Raw genomic sequence first — 19,152 nt, 5'->3', positions numbered from 1 at the left:
GGGAAAAAAAACCCAAAAACCCAGTCTTTCAAAAGGCAGCAGCTGTTTGGAGACTTGCAGCTTCTCTTCTGTGCCACGTTTGAGGGCTGGGTCATTGCTGCCGGACCTTCCTTTCTTTAGTCTGAATCTCTGCTTAGCATTCAGGGCACTGGCCCCTCCCCGGGGTCTGGGCAGCGCGGCTCATAGAATGCGCCTGCCCTCGCTCTGTAATCTCTTTAGTCCAGCCAGCCTCCCCTGTGGCACAGGGGAGGGCCAAGGGACACGTCCCCAGGCTGAAGGTAGGGATCGTGAGGACCATTGTCATTCAGGGAGCCTGTGATTAGTCCAGCAGCCAGAAGAGCAGCCGCGGACCCTGTGTTTTTCCACATCTCCCCCGCTCTCCTTCCACCCCACCTCCACCACTCCCCCATACGCCCTGTCCCGTTTGGGTTTTATCAAGTGGCCCTGCTCTGCTAGTCCACTGGCCTCTTTTTTCCACGTTGGTCCATTGATCAGCACTGCCTGTTCCAGGAATTTCTTAGTTATCTCAGGGCCTCACTAACAGCCATAAACAAGCCTACCCACGTTCATATCTTGCAGTGACCTTGAAACTTTGGTATGCTGTTTAGACCAAGATGGCATTTGTGGTTGTTGCGAACTTCTCAAGGGAAAGAATTATGCATTAGAGTTTGGAAATTGTAGCCAGATTCCGAGTGTAGGGAAGGCAAAGGAAAGCCACTGAAAGGCGAAACGTTACCTAAGGGGAAAATCCAGCTTAATGGGGAGAGAAATGTGGTCTGGTTTTTCTGAGATACTTTAGCCACTAACCACGTCTGAGAAGCATCTCTTGGTGTTCACTCTACCTTTTCTCAAGCTTTGTTTCCCGCGAACGGTTCACCTTGAGCTGATCTTCGACGGGCTTTGGTAGAGGAGCAATTCAGAGCTCGCCCTTTTCTCTGACTTAAGAAAAATAGACACAAAAGTTAAAAGGAATCTGAAGGAAACGTTCTCTTCCTTTCCTCACAGAATTGGACTCTGGTACAGTTACTTAACTCGGATGCCCGGCATGGTACCTGGAATGTTGATAAATGGAAATTGGTTTTTACTACCTACCCCAATAAGAAAGCTTCAGAGGGAAATACATTCATTATAAAATCACTTTCAGATTCTGTTAAGCAGTAGTGTTCTATGTGTATTTGAAGTTACTTAATTTTGTATTTAACTTTTTCTGAGTAGCATCTTACAGAAGATTTATTATAAGATGAGCTTAATATTCCTGCCATTGGTATATTTTGTGTTCATTGGCTCCATCCATTATATTCGTGGACTAAGCATCCTGTTTCAAGGAAGAAGGTTTATTTGAAGCAAATCCATGGCTATTTAGACACCTATCCAGTGCTCGGTCACTTGGTTCATCAGAGTCTTATGAGCTCGATACTGCCCTAGGTTTTAAGGACACAATAGTAAATAATACACACTAAGTACTGCTTTTATGACACATACATTTTATCAGGAAGACACCAGCCAAACTACCAATTCCACAAGCAGTTACTTAGTTGCGATGTAGTAAGTTCGAGGAAGGTTCTGCGAAAGCAGATGATGAGGCGATCTGATTGAGCCTGGGGTTGGTGAGGAGACGGTGTTTTAGCTGAAAGTTGAACAAGGGCGAGAAGTTGCCAGGCAGAGTGCAGAGAAGAGTGTTGTGGGTGGAGGGTGCAGAGCGTGTAGAAGCCCCAAGCTGGGCAAGGGCAGAGCTTGTTTGAGGCGAAGTTGGAAGAAGGCCCTTGAGGCCAGAGACCTCGCAGGAAGTGGAGCGTGGAGAGTGGGGCAGAAAGGGAGGATTTTTGGTTCCTTTGTTTTTACCACAACACACCAAACAGATCATCCCTGTATGGAATTCTGGCGTTCATTTACTCATTTTCTTCAACACATACTTAATGAGCGCTTTCTGTATGCCACACACTGTTCTAGGTGCTGGGTGTAAAGCAGTTTACAGAACAGACCGGAAAACAAAAACCCTGCCCTAGTCACAGAGAGACAAATGATAAGTGAAATAAATTAGCAAAATATATAGTGTTTTAGATGGTATAGGGATGGAGGAGAAAATTAAAGTAGGGAAGGGGTTTAGGGACTGTTGTCGGGACCGGGGTTGCAGATTTAAATTGGTTGACCAAGGAAGGTGCTTCTTATACGTGGTTAATGACTAAAATATCTCAGAACAACCAGACCATATTTGTTTCACCATTAAACTGAATTTTCCTGTCTTATGTAATATTCTGCCTTTCAGTAGCTCTTGACATTTGACGTTTGAATAAAGCCGAAAAGGCCAGAGAGCAGGTCTCAGGAATATCTTAAGGACAGAGCTCCAAGCACAGGGCCAGTAGTGGGTGCGTGTCTGGCAGGTTCAGGAAAGCCAGGTGGCCACTGGTGGCTGGAGCAGATGACGAGCCCTGGACATGAGGTCATGCTGTGAGGGCGGGCTGGGGGCTCACGTCAGGTATCAGCTAGTAAGCCTGGGTCAGGACCTGACAGACCATTGATGTTTGCTGAGCATTTGAAGGTTCTGATTTGGTTTGTGTTTTGTTTTGTTTTTTTTTAACTTCAGCAAATTTTTTTCAAATTGAGGCATAATTTACATACAGTAAAATTGATCTTTTTTAGTGTAAAATTCTTGATGAGATTTGTTTGATAAATGCAGATAATCATATACAGCCTGTGGTTTTAGCAGGAAACTTCTGGTTCTTATGTTGAGAATAGATCAAAAGGGCTGGAGTGGGGACTAGTAGAAACAGGGAGAACAGTTAGGAAGCTTTTTCTTTTTTTTTTTTATTGTGGTAAAATATACATGTGACAAAATTTACCATTTTAACCATTTTTAAATGTACAATTCGGTGACATTAAGGACTTTTACAGTGTTGTGTAACCCTTGCCACTGTTTATTTCCAGAATTCTTCATTATCCCAAACAGCAGCTGTATCCGTTAAAAAATAACTGCCCCCTTCGCCTTCGCTCCAGCCCCTAGTCTGCTTTCTGTCTCTAATAACGTTCCTGCTCGAGGGACCTCACATAAGTGGAATCGTGCAGCATTTGTCCTTTGGTGTCTGGCTTAATTCATTGGAATTTTCAAGATTCATCCATGTGGGGGCACATGTTAGAATTCCATTCCTCTTGTGGCTGAACAATGTCCCACTGTATGTGTATACTCCGCTTTGCTTATCCCGTCATCTGTCGATGGACACTTGGGTGTCCCCCCCTCTTGGCTATTGTGAATAATGCTGCAGTGACCATTGGTGATAAGTATCTGTTTGAGTCCCTGCTTTTAATTATTTTGGGTAGTTTTAGGAGTGGAGTTGCTATTAGATTAAGTGGTAATTCTGTTTAGCTTTTTGAGCCAAAAATAGTTCAAACTGTTTTCCAAAGAGGCTGCGCCATTTTACTTTCCCAGCAGCAGTGCCTGTTGGTTCCAGTTTCTCCACATCCTCACCAGCATTTGTTATTGTCCATCTTTTTGATTCCAGCCATCCTAGTGGGTGTGAAATGGTCTCTCGTTGTGGTGTTGATTTTGAGTTTCCCTAATGGCTAGTGATGCTGGACATCTATTCATGTGCTTGTTGGCCATCTGTATCTTCTTTGGAGAAATGTCTACTTAGATCCTTTGCCCATTTTTTAATTAGGTTATTTATCTTAATTGTTGAGGTGTAAGATTCTTTATCTAGTCTAGATTCAAGTCCCTTATCAGATATATGATTTGCAAATATGTTCTCCAATTCTTTGGGTGGTCTCTTACTTTCTTGATAGTGTCCTTTGAAACACAAACGTTTTTGAATTTGATGAAATTCAGTTTATTTTTGTCTTTTATTGCCTGTGTTTTAGGTGTCATATTTAAGAAACCATTGCCTAATCATAAAGGCTCCTAAAAGATTTATACCTATGTTTCCTTCTAAGTTTTATAGTGTTAGTTCTTACATTTAGGTCGTTGATCCATTTTGGGTTAATTTTTGTAAATAGCGTGACGCTATAGTCCCAACTTCATTCTTGCACTTGTGGCTATCCAGTTGTCCCAACACCATTTGTTGAAAACACATTTTCCCCCATTAAGTTGTCTTTGGTACCTTTGTCACACTGCTTAGTTTTTGAATTTTAAATCCATCTTTGGTAATGATATGTTGCCCTTTTTATATATGGTTGGATTCAATTTGTTAAAATTTTGTTAAGGATTTTCCCATCTGTCTTAATGAGGGATATTGGTCTATAGATTTTCTTGTAATGTCTTTGTTCGCTTTTGGTGTCAGAATAATGCTGGCTTCCTAGAATGGGTTGGGAAGTGTTTCTCCTCTTTAGTTTCCTGAAATTATTTCATGCATAAATATTTGGTAGAATTCACCAGTGAAGCCATCAGGGCTTGGAATTTTAAATTTCTTTAGTAGATCTAGGACTTTTCAGCTTATCTACTGCTTGAGTGAACTTTGGTAGTTTTTGTCTTTCAAGAAATTTGTTCATTTCATTTGAATTGTTGAAATTATTGACATGTAGTTTTTCATAAAAAATAGTCACCAATATTTTCCTTTTAGTGTGTGTAGAATTCAAACTTATTGATCTCAGAACTAGCTTTTTGTTTCATTGGGGTTTTTTTCCTCTTATTTTTCTACTTGATCTTTATTTCGTTTTTCTGTTTGCTTTGGATTTTATTTACTCTTCTAGTTTCTTAAGGTGGAAGCTAAGGTCATTGATTTGAGACCACTCTTTTCTAATCCAGGCATTTGGTGCTATAAATTTCCCACTAAGAACTGCTTTGGCTACATCCCACAGATTTTGTGTACATTACGTTTTCATTTTCATTCAGTTCAAAATACTTTCGAATTTATCCTTTGGTTATTTTTATATACCTCTGGGTTATTTAAGTGTGTTATTTAGCTTCTAAGTAATTGGACATTTTCTAGATATCTTTTTGTTATTTCTTTTAATTCTGTGGTCAGAGAACATGCTTTGTGTGACTTGAATCCTTTAGATTTATTGAGACTTGTTTTATGGCCCAGAACTGGGATCAGCAAAGTTTTTCTCAAAGAGCAATGTAGTAAATATTTTAGGCTCATGGACCATGTGGTCTCTGTCGCAACTACCTGACTCGGCCATTGTAGCCTGAAAGCAGCCATAGACAACATGTAAATGAACAGGCATCACTGTGTTACAGTACAGCTTTATTTACAAAAAAATACCAAAAAAATCCAGCAGCTGGCCCTTGGTCTGTAGTTTGCTCCTCCTGACTTAGAATATCAATCATCTCAGTAAATACTCTGCGTGCACCTCAGAAGAACATGTGTGCTGTTGTTGGTTGGAGTGAAGGTCGTTGATAGTGTTGTTCCAGTATTCTACATTCTTAATGCTTTTCTCTCTCCTTATTCCATCAATTATTGGAGAGTGCTGTTGATTTTTCAACTCCAGTGGATTTGCTTATTTTCCTTGCAGTTTTATCAGATTTTGCTTCATGTTGAAGTTCTGTTAATTAGTTGCATAAATGTTTAGGATTGTTTCATGCTATTGATGAGATGACCCAGTTATCATTACAAAATGACCCTCTCTACCCCTGATAAGATGAATTGCTCTGAAATCTACTTTCGCCTATATTGTTGTAGCCAGTCCAGCTTTCTTTGTTTAAATTCTGTTGGAATTGTTTTTCTCCGGAAACCTAATTTTACTACTCTTAGTGACCTGTATGACTCCATTACTCATTTCTAAAACATTGCTCCAGTGTTGCCAGTAATGTAAATGTCATTTGTAGACACCTGCCGTAAATATATGTCAACATGACGCGCTGTTACAGTGTCGTTTTCCTCTTGTGGTCCTTTGAGTTTTTGTTTTCAGTTGTAGAACAGAGCATGTCAAATGAATTTCTGGTCTCTTTCAGGTCTGTATTGCTAGAGGGTAGAGAATACAGTCATCCAAAATACAATAATTCCAAATTTGGCTTTTCCATCCTGAACATTTTTAGCTGTTGATTTCCTTTGATTTGGTTCATGATTCTGCACAAATCTTTGAATATGTTTATTTGGTAGCATGCTGTTCTTTTCTGTTTGCTCTTGGATCATGGTGGATCCTATTTAGTCAGTTGGTTTGCTAGCTGATTGCACTGAACAGCCCTTCTCTGCAGGGCTGTGTAAGTACTGTGAGTCCTAATTTTGTGTGTTTGGGAATTTAGGATACCCAAGAGATTTATAGCATTATCACAAGTAAATAGAACAATAATTGTACTCAGTTTGTTTCGTTCATGATTTAATTTGCCATCATGTCTTAACTAAATTTTGGGTGGAAAAAATGTTCCAAAATTGGGTAACTTGCTGCTTTTGTTTTTATTTCTAGTTTGCTTTTTTTTTCTTTTCTTTTGTTTGAGAAAGCGTGGAAGATTTTCATTTCCCTTGTGTTTCTGATGAGCTCAAATCATTTCTCTACCCACGTCTGCTATGTCTGCCCAGGGATTTCTCAGTCCCAGTGATCTCACTCTTACATTCCTTTTCTCTGTTGGAGATTCAGCAGAGGTGCAGGGGAGCTCTGTACCTGTGTATCTGCTTGGTAGGACATCTCCGGGGAGCAGGGATGTGTTTCTTCGGAGACGCACATCTACAACTGCTTCTTTCTTCAGTAGAAAAATAAAGGGGGTTTTGTTACATTGAAAATAACTCCATTTTTTTCTTGTCTCAGTCTAATAAAGTTTGTTTGGGAAAGTTCCTCTGTTATTCCCACAGAGAATCTGGAGGTGCTTGTAAGATTGTTGTTAATTTTTTTCTGTGAGGCATAGGCTTATTTTTGTCTTTCCTCTTCCAAGTTAATTTTTTTGATGGAGGAGTATTAAGCCCCCTAACTTTAGGGAGGGTTCTAAAAAATAAAACCAGATCCTAGAGCTACTGCTGCTGTATAGCCCATCAGAGTAGCTCAGGACTGAGGACAGATCAATTGAAAAAATGGCTCCCAAGAGCCATGAATGGAGCTTTCTTCTGTGATTGCAATAAATAGGTGATATTTTTTTCTCACATATTAACACTTAAGTAATTATTGAAATGACAGTTTTCTGCATACTGTGTTCAGGGTTAACAAAAGATAGTGAGAACTCCTTCTACAAATAGTGGGTGTACTTTTCATACTAGAGCCAAGGTGCAGGTTGGGAATGGAGCAGTGGTACATTTCCGTCTCTTGTATGCCAGCCTGGTGAGCACTGGGCTTTGGGGGATGGTTCTGTGAGAAGCCGAGATCTCTTCTTTGAGTGACACCTTCGAGCCATACATGGTGGCAGATCCTGTACGTCCCATAGATCCTGTGGAACGTATTCTCAGCCTGGGAAAGAGAATCGGGAATTCCCCACGTGCTCTGGAACTGGCGGTGGGATGCAGGGGTGTGTGTGGAGAGGGCTTACTCTCCAGATAAGAGAAAGACCTACTTCTGACTAGTTACAGCTTTTTTTTTTTAGGACTGCAGGAAGAAAATAAGTACAGTGGTACCTCGGTTTTCGAATGCCTCCGTTGATGAACATTTCAGTTTACGAATGCCGTAAATTTTATGGATCTATGGTATCATTAGATAGTAAAATTCATGCTAAATTTGCAGTTTTAGGGGTTGAATTTGAAGGTTCAGAACGGATTAATCCATTTTGCATTACTTTCTATGGGGAAACCATACCTCGGTTTTCAAACGTTTCAGAACTCAGATGGTCTTCCGGAACGGATTATGTTCGAAAACCGAGGTAGCACTGTATTAAGGTTACTGCTGTGACTTTTATGTTGGTTACCTAAATTTCATTTAAAGAATTTATTCTTCAATCTGAAAAATGTCAAATGACTTTGGTTAGGGTCCCAAGACATCTATATTCTGCCCCATATTGGTATTATTTATTGGCTAGAAGGTTGGCTCGGGGATGAAGGTGATTTGCACTCCATCATGCCGTGAATGCTTTTTGTTTTTCAGTTCTTCGGTGTCATACTCTGCAGCGAAACCACCTCATCCAGTGTTGGCCCCAGTGGCTGCTAATAACCAAGCGAAGCAGGTAACTTCCTGATTTTTGCTTTGTTAACAGTCATACAGTGACTGTCTTTGTAACTAAGGCAATCCTGTTTTAAGTCCTCACTTTGCTTTTAAATGAACTCTAAGTCTGACAGACCTGTGAGCCCTTTCCCACAATTCATGCCCTTCTTGACAATAGTAGATCAGGACCTGATATTATCTTCATAGGCCATTTGGCATTCTGCTTCTAATAATCTTGGATCGTAGTTCTAATCCCTTATATTTTTATGGGGTATTTGGATTTTCAGTTTACTTTCATTTAACATTATCTTAGTTAATGCATTCAGCAACCATGTGCAATAAATAGATAAAACAAGTGTTTTGGTATGTTTCACGAATGGAGAGGCCGAGGCTCATGTGCTAATGAAAGCGAACACAGTGAGGAAATGGAGAACCAGAGTTGGGGCCCGGGCCTTCTGACGTCTTCCTGCCCATCGCTTTTTCCGCTGTACCTTTAGTATCAGTGTCTGGAGGATAGGTTCTCTTACTTTCTTCTGCAATTTGCTTCTCAGAGCTTGCCTATTCAGTGATGTTTGTTATGTGTACTTTCAGGCTTTTGCCTGATAAACATTGTCTCTTACAAAAATAGGTTATATTGCCAATAGTTAAACAGTCTAAAAGAAAATAATAGAAGATGGTTGAAAGGTAGATCAAGCTATCTGGAGCTTTCCCCAAGAAAACCTGGTTTCTCTGTTACTTTTACATCTGTGTCTGAGAAAAGTAATATTAAGTTATGTTTGAGATTGAACATCAGAACGTGCCTATTGGCATGCTCAAACATGGCTCCCTATTCCTTACTTTGCTGTGACTTAAAACGACATTTAAGTATTTAGCATTTGGTCATTCTTCTGGAAGTTTCCATGTTCACCTTGGAGGACACAGGGTGAGGCATAAATCGTAATGAACAAGAGTAAAGGAACATTGACTCGGGGTGGATAAGTTGAAGTTTTGCTTTTTCACCTTATCGTCAATTTATTGAGAGCCAGAACCCATTTCATTCATTTACTTCTTCATTCATTTGTCTACCAAATGGTCCTGTGCCTTTTATGTGCCAAGCACTGTGCTAGGTACTGAAAAAATAGCCGCAAGCTAGACAGACATGACCCTGCTTTCTTGGTGCTTCCGGAATATTATTCCTATATCTGTTTTCCAATATGATCTTACACATGGCAAGCATTTAAAAATACTGACTTAAATTGAAACTTGAAAAAAATTAAATAAGAGTGTTTATGCTTGCTGATTATAAACTGTGTTATCATTTTCCATGTTCCTTTGGAATAAACATTTTACCTGTGTTCTGTTGCAGGGATCGGTAATAAATTCCCTGAAGATGCCTGGGCCCACACCAACCTCCGGTCAGTTGTCATCCAGTGATAAAGCTTCGGGTCAGTTTGCATTTTTGTTTTAGTGAAAATAAAGGTGAAAGAAACGCTTCACAATAGTGTGTTGTTCTAGATCACAAAGACAGTCAACATAGGAAATCAAGTAAAGAGATATTCATTCAAAAGGCCTCAGTTGATGAAGAATCTCCAGGAAATTAGTGAGCCCTTCAGCAGCTCGGTAGACTTCTGAAATTTGAGAGCAATAGGCAAAAACCTTCCTCTAGATGTTTTTCCTAAAAAGAAGCAATGGTATTGTGTTCACCAGCATCACTGGGTAATTGTTTAGAGAGGAGTAGATGGGAACATTGGACTCTCTATTTCTTCCACTAAAATGAAAAACTCTTGATTTACAATGACAATTCAAAAACCAGTCAAATACAAAAAGTAAAATGATCTGTTGCAACCTAAGATTTCAGAGTAGATGGTATGTCAATATTAGAAGATTTCATGGCTTCACATACTTCCAACAAGAATAATTATTAACTGAAATTAATTTTCACCATCGCTGTAAGTGCTTTGACCAGGCCAACCTGAAGCAGAAGCGTGCTTTTATTTGTAACCTCACTTGAATGTGGGCTCTTGCCCAGCACCCCCTTTTGTTGGCTCCTTTTTTATAGCCCACTTTATTTGGCATGTGTTACGTTAGGCTAGAGGAATCATGGTCTGTCTGCAGTCCTGTGTCTTCCCCACACTCTGGGCTCTGGCTTTTATTTTGATTGATGTTTTCACGTGGGTCTTTAAGCTAATTCTGTTAGAGACGCTGAACTTTGCATATTAGCATCCTGCTTTCCATAATCTCTCCTCAGTTACACAATCATCTAACTTTCTCTGTAACCAAAAGCTTTCTGATTGACTGTTGGGTTTATCTTCACTAAATATTCCTTGTACTCAGACAAAGACCATTATTGTGTAAGCCAAAGTTGTATTCTAGAATTTGGATGAATGCAGAAGCACAGGTGTTACCATGGCAGCCTCACATGAGAAGGAGGTAGATAGCACTTCTTGGCTAGCATCTAAAGCTGTATGTTAGAGGGGAGATCTTAGTGGAATTGTCAGACTTTTCAGTCATTTAGGATTCAGATTAAGAGATTTGTTTCCATTTCTGGTTAATATTAGAAAAATTTTTTTGAAAGAGCCCTATCCTAACTCCATTTTTTTTTTTCCCCTTCCGCCCCCCCGCCCCACTCCGGTTCAAACCGTTGTTTCTCAATCTAGTTGTGTAGGACACAGCTCCCTGCCTGATATTATGAGCCTTGCGCTCCCCCTGGCTGAGGCAATCGGTTGCCAGTTGTCGGTCGGCCGCTCACGGCAGCTCTCGCTGGCTGCCGGCCGCTCACACTGGTTGCCAGCCGCTCCTGGCAGCACACCGTAGCCCACGGCAGCTCACGGCAGCTCATGCCAACGTTTGGCTGCTTATGGCAACCTCCAGCTGCTCACGCAGCCCAGCTCCAGGGAGAGCCGTTGTTCACAATCTTAGCTGTAGAGGGCGCAGCTCACTGGCCCATGTGGGAATCAAACCGGCATTAGGAGCACAGCGCTCCAACCACCTGAGCCACCAGGCCAACCCCCTAACTTCTTTCAAGGACTTCACTGGAGAATTTTTGTCATTCCTAAAGTGAAGAGTCAAGGAATTCTAAGGGACTTTATTTTCTGCATGTCTTATGCTGTTAACATGACTTATAAATTAGTTTTTGAGGTTCATCCTTTAGTAATTGTGAAATATCTCGTTCATTGCTAGGTGTTTACTTCTGTATTCACTTGCTGGATAATCAAAAGAAAAGAACCTTTTTGGGGTTAGGAAAATTTCCCTGAGAAATGCTATTTTAAGAATTTGCCAAAAGTTTCTTTTAAAAAAAAGTATATCTGAATCCTATATAGAGTAGCTGTTATTAACTAATAATGGAGTACCTTCATTGTTTCTCTGATTGTGAAACTATTACAGGTCCACGAAAGAGTCTGGTGTCGAGACAGATAATGTAGAAAGTGGAAGCTGCTCAATAAATTCCATATTCCAGAGATAACCCTTTACAACTTTATATGTATCTCTTGAGGTTACTTCAGTGTTGTTTTTTAAACAAAAATAGGCATATCCTGTATATGTTGATTTATAACCTATCTCTCTTTCTCCCTCCCCCCCTGACAATAAATATCCTGTTCATCTTTCTAGATCTGATAACAGCTCTCCCTCCCTCATTTTAATGGCGGCCTCGGACTTCATTGTATAGTTGTACACTGTTAAGTTTTACCAATACTCTGCTAATTTAGATTGTTTGTGATTTTTCAAGATTCTAAGCAGCGCTGCATTGAATATCCTTGTACACACCACATTGTATTATAGTAATTTAAAAAATAATTGTACTAATATTTACCCCATACTCAGAAAGAAGGTACTTTTTTATTGTTGGGTTTGGTTTGGGCTTTTTTAAATGTAGCTTTCTCATTCCCCTACCCCCTTTAAAGGTAGAGTAATAGGGGAAAGATTGAAGATAATACCCCAAACTGTTAGTAAGTAGTTACAGAGAAATTGAATGTGGGGACAGTGATAGATTGCACTTTTTAACTTTCTACGCTTCTCTATATTCTAGCAATCATGCATTACCTCTGTAATTTAAAAAAAGCAGGCGGGGGACTATAATTTGTTAAATACAAAAAAAAAAATATGAAAATATAGAAATGTAGTTACAGAAAATACAGAAATACAGAAAATACAGAAATAGCCATGAAGTCACTACTCAGAGATATTTAGTTAATATAACCTATTTCTCTTTGGAGTTTTTTCCTTTAACATATATTACTTGTCAGTAATTATAAAGCTACTTTTACAGCTTTAAATTTTAACTATCCTAGAATTATTTTGATCTCTTCTCTGAAAAGGAGCGTGTGGCGTGTCTTGATTTGGAATTACCATTGACATAACCAAAGGGCGCGTTCAGAGACCGTGAACGTGACTGAGGCAGCCCGTGCGCTCCCCTGGATTGCCGCCTAGTCCTGGGATGCATGTGAGGCCCTCAGACCTGGAGGCATGCTCCAAGAGTTACATACTGGATGGTGTTTCTAACTGGTTTTTTGTAATGTTCTTATTTTTTTCCACAATTTCAGGGCCAGGGGCAACCAAGATAGAAACAGCTGTGACTTCTACCCCATCTGCTGTTGGGCAGTTCAACAAGCCTTTCTCATTTTCTCCATCAGGGTCAGTAATGAACTCCAATTTTGTGGCAGGTCACTAGCCACTGATAGGTAGCTTCCCAGCTCTTACAGTCAGGAGGTGTGTTTATATGCTTCTTAAATGTGCATGAGCCCAGAGTCCTTACCACTGCAGTAATACATCTGATGACAGCGGCAGTAACTTCATGTCCTAATTTAAATCTATTTCTCCTTTTCAATGCAAGTTTATACATGTGTTAGTACGTATTCATTTATTTGTTGGATAAGCCTCATTTTCTTTGGGTAGTGGTCTGATCAAGTCTCATATTGAGATATTTTCATTCTGACACCATTTGAGGGCTAGCAGTGACATTGGGATGGGCTTTGCTGCACTGAGAGGTCAGTATATTGAACTTCTGAAAGCAGGTGCTGAATTCACCTTGGAGGAAGTCTGCTCATGTTGGAACCTGTGAAAGCTGCCCAGATGTCCTCTTTCTTCAGAGGTGGAGTTAGACTATGTGGCTGAGATAAAAACCTGCCCAAAGATGTTTTGCCATTGAAGGGCTGTGTGTTCAGGTCCATTAGAAAAGCCTCTTGAGCTCTTTCAGTTTGTGCTTTTTAACTGGAACCATGTTCTCCATATTAAGAGAAAAGTCTCTTTTCTCTGGTGTTAGTATGTTTCTTGAGCATCCTTCGGGCCTATCACGTTAAAGAGGGTGTTGGAATAGAATTTGAGGAAGGACATTATAATTATTATTTCCTTCATACTGTAAATCAGTATGTTTATACTTCCCAAGGATAGTTTGGAACACATTTTAAAGAGGAGATCAGTGCCAGGAGTTATCATATCTTTTACAAACACTGATAATTAATCTTTACTTCTGTGAACTGATACTCTTCTTCCCATTTTTAAAATAAGTTAAAAAGATTTGGGTCATTCTGTCAATAACTTACTTGCATTAGGTAAAATTTCTTTAAGGTTGAGGCAAAGAAAGAAGGTGTTTTTTTAATATGACAAAATATTTAACATCATTTTAGATGGTCTTTGTGCGTTTAACAAAGGCAACGATGGGTTAAAAAATAACACCTAAATGCTTACGTTAGTTATTACATTTGATATGCTTGGTCTCTTATATTTTGACACTATATCATTTTAAATTAGCTATTTGAGCTTTTATCACAGTGCATAGTCTATTCTGGTTCACACTTGTGCTGCATATTCTTCTTTGGCTATGGTGTCTTTACTCACAGTGTAAAGAGAATGTGCAGAAGAGAGAGATAATGATAAAAGGAGTCAGCAAAGTTCTTGACATTTTTCTAACCCAGAATTAAGTTGTGTCAAAACTGCAGAGACAGTGTCCTCTATTTCACGCTCTCCATCATCTCCTCTAGTAGCCTGGTGCTCTCCTGACATACTCTGCTATCTAACCCAGCCTGTCTTGTCTCCTTCACTAGGCAGACCGTGTGCTCTAGCCACCATTCCCACATGCACATTCCTAGTGCGGTTCTACTTTTCCATTGCCTTCCTTGGACCCTTTCCTTGGGTCCCCACACAAACCTCTGCCACCCAAACCCAGCCATCCCTCCCAGGCCTCCTCAACTGCTACCCCCTTCTTACCTTCCCCACAAATGGCCTCTCCCTGCTTAGAAATCTTGGAGTGGCTTTGTTGCTTCGCAAATAGATGCGTTTATCTTCTAGATTATAAGTTCCTCAAGAGCAGTTGTGAGTGAATTATAAAATGGGGTATTAAAAGGGCAATTGTGCCTTAGGTTTGCTCTTTTTAACTTCTCTTCTTCCACTTCCTAGGACTGGCTTTAATTTTGGGATAATCACACCAACACCGTCTTCCAATTTCACTGCCACACAAGGTACAGTCTCTGCTTTGCAAAGCATTACTTTTGTGTTTCCCTAAACACGTGCGGTTCTTTTTGTATAGACGTGTTGACATTTTATTGCTACTGCGTTTTGCTGAAAGTATTTTTTGCTGAAAGTTTTACTGTTTTGCCTACAGTAAATTTAGTATTGATATTATGCGTTAGAAATAGGCTGGATTTAAGAAGCTGTTGGGAAGGACTTCTATCTACCTTCATAATTAGGAACAAGGAAGGGATTTCTTTTAAGTGCCTTCTAGTTTTCGGTTTAAATAATTAAGTTTTTTTTTCTTTTATTTTAAAAAGAAAGAAAGCTGTTGTTGTAAGAAGTGATATATGTCCTAGGGTCTCACATCATACCCTTCAGTTGCTGCCATTGCAATTCTGTTATATTTCCTTCTGGGAGGTTTTGTCCTCCACTTTCTTTCATTTAGCACAATCTCTTGTGAATTTTCCAGTATTATTGAAATCTTATATAAAAGTCATTTTTAATAACGACATAATTTCTTCTGGATGTGCCATAATTGATTTAACCACCTATTGGACATTTAAGTTATTTCCCAGTTTTCCCTGTAGTGAATAACACAGTGACCATCTTTCACCTGTTCATTCAACAAATTCCCCCCCCCCCCCGCCACTCCAGTTCAAGCCATTGTTTCTCAGTCTAGTTGTGTAGGACACAGCTCCCTGGCCCAGGCTGGTATTTATGAGCCTTGCGCTCCCGCTGGCTGAGGCAGTCGGTCGCTAGTCATTGGTTGGCCACTCACAGCAGTGTACGGTGGCTGCCAGCCACTCATGGCGGCACACGGTAGCCCACGGCAGCTCACACCACCTCGGCTGTTCACGGCAGCCCAGCTCCAGGGAGAGCCGTTGTTCACAATCTTAGCTGTAGAGGGCACAGCTCACTGGCCCATGTGGGAATTGAACCAGCGACCTCGGCGTTAGGAGCATGGCGCTCCAACCACCTGAGCCACCGGGTCGGTCCCCCCCGTTTTTTTTTTAAGTTACTAATTTTTTTTTTTAATTTTATTGGGCAATATTGGGGAACAGTGTGTTTCTCCAGGGCCCATCAGCTCTAAGTAGTTGTCCTTCAATCTAGTTGTGGAGGGCACAGCTCAGCTCCAAGTCCAGTCGCCGTTTTCAGTCTTTAGTTGCAGGGGGCGCAGCCCACCATCCCATTGGGGAATTAAACCTGCAACCTTGTTGTTGAGAGCTCACGCTATAACCAACTGAACCATCCAGCCGCCCCTCAACAAATATTTTTTGAGCGTTTTTTGTGTGCCAACCCAAGTGGTAGAAGCTTTTTAGTAGAAAAGCGATCTCCTAAAACCTCCCAGAGGGAGATTAGGGAGTTGAAAGCATAGCAGACTTCTAAACTTGATCTGTGTGTCACTTAAAGGGTTGTCAGTTTCATTCCTTTCTCTTTGGAGCAGTATTTCTTAAACTTTTTTTTTTAACCTCTGCCCCCTTAGATGTGGCAGAACACCCCGGCAGCCCACCTCCTCCCCAGTCTCACTTTCTAGAGAAAAAACAACTCAGTGATATAAAAAGATTGGAGAAGAACAATCAAAAGCATTCAAAAAATCATAAATAAAGTAAAATAGTAATACAACAGCAGTTCTATAAACATTTTCATTACTATGAGAATAGACAACAGCCCAAAACCATAAACAGCTCCGCACAACACCAGTGATACAAAGAGGTCTTTCTGGAAATTACACACAGATAGCAGGGGCTTTGCAGTGTTCCAGGAGTTTGTGATAGCCCGACTTCTGAAAACACAATGGAATTAGGAAGATCAATAAACACTTGTAATAGGCTAATTTTAGTTTAAAAATAACAAATTTTAATTACTCTAATTTATTGACCACTCATTGTTTGAACAAGCCTTGTTGTGAGTGCTTTTACCTATATTTCATTTCATCTTTGAAACTCAGTGAGCTAAGTAGGTACTGTCGTTATTTCTATTTTCCAAATGGGGAATTTGAAGCTCAGAGAGGTAAAGTAACTTCCAAAGTCACACAGCCAGCAAGTGGCTGAGCATCCAGCTCTGGAGCCATGTGCTTGACCATGAGGCCAGACTCCCTCTGTAAAACCACTTACTGAGGAGACGCTAGGAAGTAGCCCTTAATTGTATGTAAAAATGACTGTCTGTGGATTGGCACCCTATTTGCCCATTAAAAAACTAAAGGGAAAACTTGCAGTTTGGGATCAATTCCTGATCTGTCAGGAGGTTGATAGGCTAGCACTGTGCCGACAATCTCAGTGAAGAAAGCACACGCAGGAAAATCAGGGAAGGGGGCTTTTTGTTTCTCTTTTGGGATAGCATGTTAACTTCATGTGTTCTAGATAGGGTGTATTTTGTTGTGACTTAACGGTCATAAAAAGAGTAGTTGTCCTTTTCACCTCAGTGAGATGACTCAGACAGGGCTGACATTTCTATGGAGAAGCATTCATTCTGTCCTCCCTGAGGAAAACCGCTGTTAGAACAAGCTAACCCTGACCGCATCGAGGGAGGAGAGACTTTGGCTTAGAAATTGTCGGTGGAGCGATAGGTCATACTCTGCTAAATCCCACCCATCTCCTCATTTCTTTTTCTTACTAGGGGCCACACCCCCTGCTAAAGAGTCAAACCAGCTGGACACATTCTCCTTTGGGGGGGGAGGCAAACCTTTATACGAGACCGTTCCTGAAAGCTCCTCTCCCTCACGAATGACACCGTCAAACGCCGGTGGAGCTGCCACTGCTTCTCCAGGAGAGTCGGCTCCGTCGAGCAGCAGGCCTGTGGCACCTTCTGGAATTGCTCTTTCCACCCCTTCCAGCAAGTTGGAAACCCCGTCCAAGTTGGGAGAGCTGCTGTTTCCAAATTCTTTGGCTGGCGAGACTCTAGGAAGTTTCTCAGGACTGCGGGTTGGCCAAGCCGATGATTCCACAAAGCCAGCCAATAAGCCTTCGTCCACAAGCCTCACTAGTGCACAGCCAACCAAGACGTCACTCGTGCCCTCGGGGTTTAATTTTACTGGCCCTTCCGTGTTAGGGAAGCACACGGAGCCCCCTGGCACCTCCTCTGTGACCGCCACCACCACAGTAGCACCACCAGCAGCAGCCACCAGCACCAGCAGTTCCACGACTGGTGTCTTTGGCAGCCTGCCACTCACCAGTGCGGGCTCCTCGGGGGCGCTCGGTTTTGGTGGCATCTCTCTAAGTGGTAGCAAGACGAGCTTTTCATTTGGAAGCCAACAGGCTGGTAGTACAGGGCCCCTGTCTGCCCCCCCACCAGCCACCACTGCCACTCCCCTTGCGACATCGTTCCCCACCTTGTCATTTAGTAGCCTCCTGAGTGCCACCTCTGCTCCCACCCTGCCTGCGTCCTCTGCTAAAAGCACAGAGGAGACTGCGTCGTCATCTTTGCCCGAGAAGCCAGGCAACAGTGAGGTCTCAGTGTCCACGGCCCCGCTTCCCCAGGCTCCTCTGCAGACTTCTGACTCCATGAAGAAAGAACCTGCTCCTGTCCAGCCTGCAGGCGGCAGCCCCAGCGCTGCAGCTTCTAGCGCCAGTCTCCTGGCACCCTCTGGAGAGGCCATGCCAGCAGCCACCGGGGCCCCTGATGTCAAGACAGAACCGGCGTCTCCTCCTCCCACCCCTTCGGTGGCTGGGCAGACTGCTGGCACAGCAGCAGCAACCCCAAGTGCATTCCCTGTGACCTCAGAAGCATCGAGTCCCCCCACAACCTCCAGTGCTGTCCACAGTGCCGCCCCGAGCCCAGCTACAGAGACAGCAGTGTTTGGGACTGTCACTTCAGGCTCGTCTGTCGTCCCTCAGTCACCTGCCGCCAGTTCTAGCTCAGCTTTCAGCCAGCTCACCAGCAGCAGCACGGGCACTGCCCCTTCGGCCACCCCCACGTTTGGGCAGGTGGCAGCCAGCACCGCACCAAGCCTGTTTGGGCAGCAGACGGGCAGCACAGCTAGCACGGCCACCGCCACCACGCCGCAGGTCAGCAGCTCAGGGTTCGGCAGTCCAGCTTTTGGCACCTCCGCCACAGGGGTCTTTGGACAGACGACGTTTGGGCAGGCCCCGGCCTTCGGGCAGTCGACAAGCAGCCCTGCTGCGAGCGGCTTTTCCTTCGGTCAGTCCGGGTTCAGCTCCGGCCCTGCTTTTGGTCAGTCCGGGGCCTCTTCCCCATCTTCCAGTGGAAATGTCTTTGGTGCCCCTTCCAGCACCAGCAGCCCCTGCTCGTTCTCCTTTGGACAGTCTTCTGCCAGCACAGGCGGGGGCATGTTCGGCCAAAGCAACCCCCCTGCTTTTGGCCAGAGCCCCGGCTTTGGGCAGGGAAGCTCTGTGTTTGGTGGCAACTCGGCCACCACCACCACGGCGTCATCCTCTGGGTTTAGCTTTTGTCAAGCTTCAGGTAAGAATTTCTGGAAGATTTTTACTTTGTTCTCTGTATTATTTGAAACATTTGCAATAAACCTGTGTTCCTTCGTAATTGAAAGGAAGGGAAAACAAATGAGGCTCCATGAAGCCGAGAAGGGAACTTCAAGCTCTGGTGGTCCCGGCAGTTTCTTCAGCTTGTCACTGAGCTCCCGTGTCGCTCCCAGCAAGCTGTCCACTCTACAAGCCACCACAGTGCCAGTTTCATGGGCGGGTGACGCAAAGTTGAAAGGCATGGCAAGGAAGGAATGACTCATACATAGGAAATTTTTAATTTGGAAGGGACGTCAGAGGT

The 19,152-nt window shown here is 42.4% G+C and overlaps 1 protein-coding gene across 4 annotated transcripts in view; it reads left to right on the top strand.

The window, feature by feature from the left end:
• Nucleotides 1-19,152, top strand: part of NUP214 (nucleoporin 214) — a 92,003-nt gene that overhangs the window by 45,417 nt on the left and 27,434 nt on the right. For 2 of the 4 annotated variants that reach the window (XM_074331195.2, XM_074331194.2), the window contains exons 25-29: nt 7,933-8,011; nt 9,335-9,383; nt 12,510-12,600; nt 14,362-14,423; nt 17,032-18,834. In XM_074331195.2, coding sequence (XP_074187296.2) covers nt 7,933-8,011; nt 9,335-9,383; nt 12,510-12,600; nt 14,362-14,423; nt 17,032-18,834 — 2,084 coding nt within the window. Of the gene's footprint in view, nt 1-7,932; nt 8,012-9,334; nt 9,414-12,509; nt 12,601-14,361; nt 14,424-17,031; nt 18,835-19,152 lie in introns of all 4 variants that reach the window. The other 2 variants (XM_074331193.2, XM_074331192.2) reach the window with 1 other exon arrangement.

The sequence above is a fragment of the Rhinolophus sinicus genome, chromosome 16 (assembly GCF_057876585.1).
Source record: "Rhinolophus sinicus isolate RSI-liver-muscle chromosome 16, RSI-T2T, whole genome shotgun sequence".
Classification (NCBI taxonomy): domain Eukaryota; kingdom Metazoa; phylum Chordata; class Mammalia; order Chiroptera; family Rhinolophidae; genus Rhinolophus; species Rhinolophus sinicus.
The sequence above is the reverse complement of the archived record's forward strand: the minus strand, read 5'-3'. Positions and strand labels throughout refer to the sequence as shown.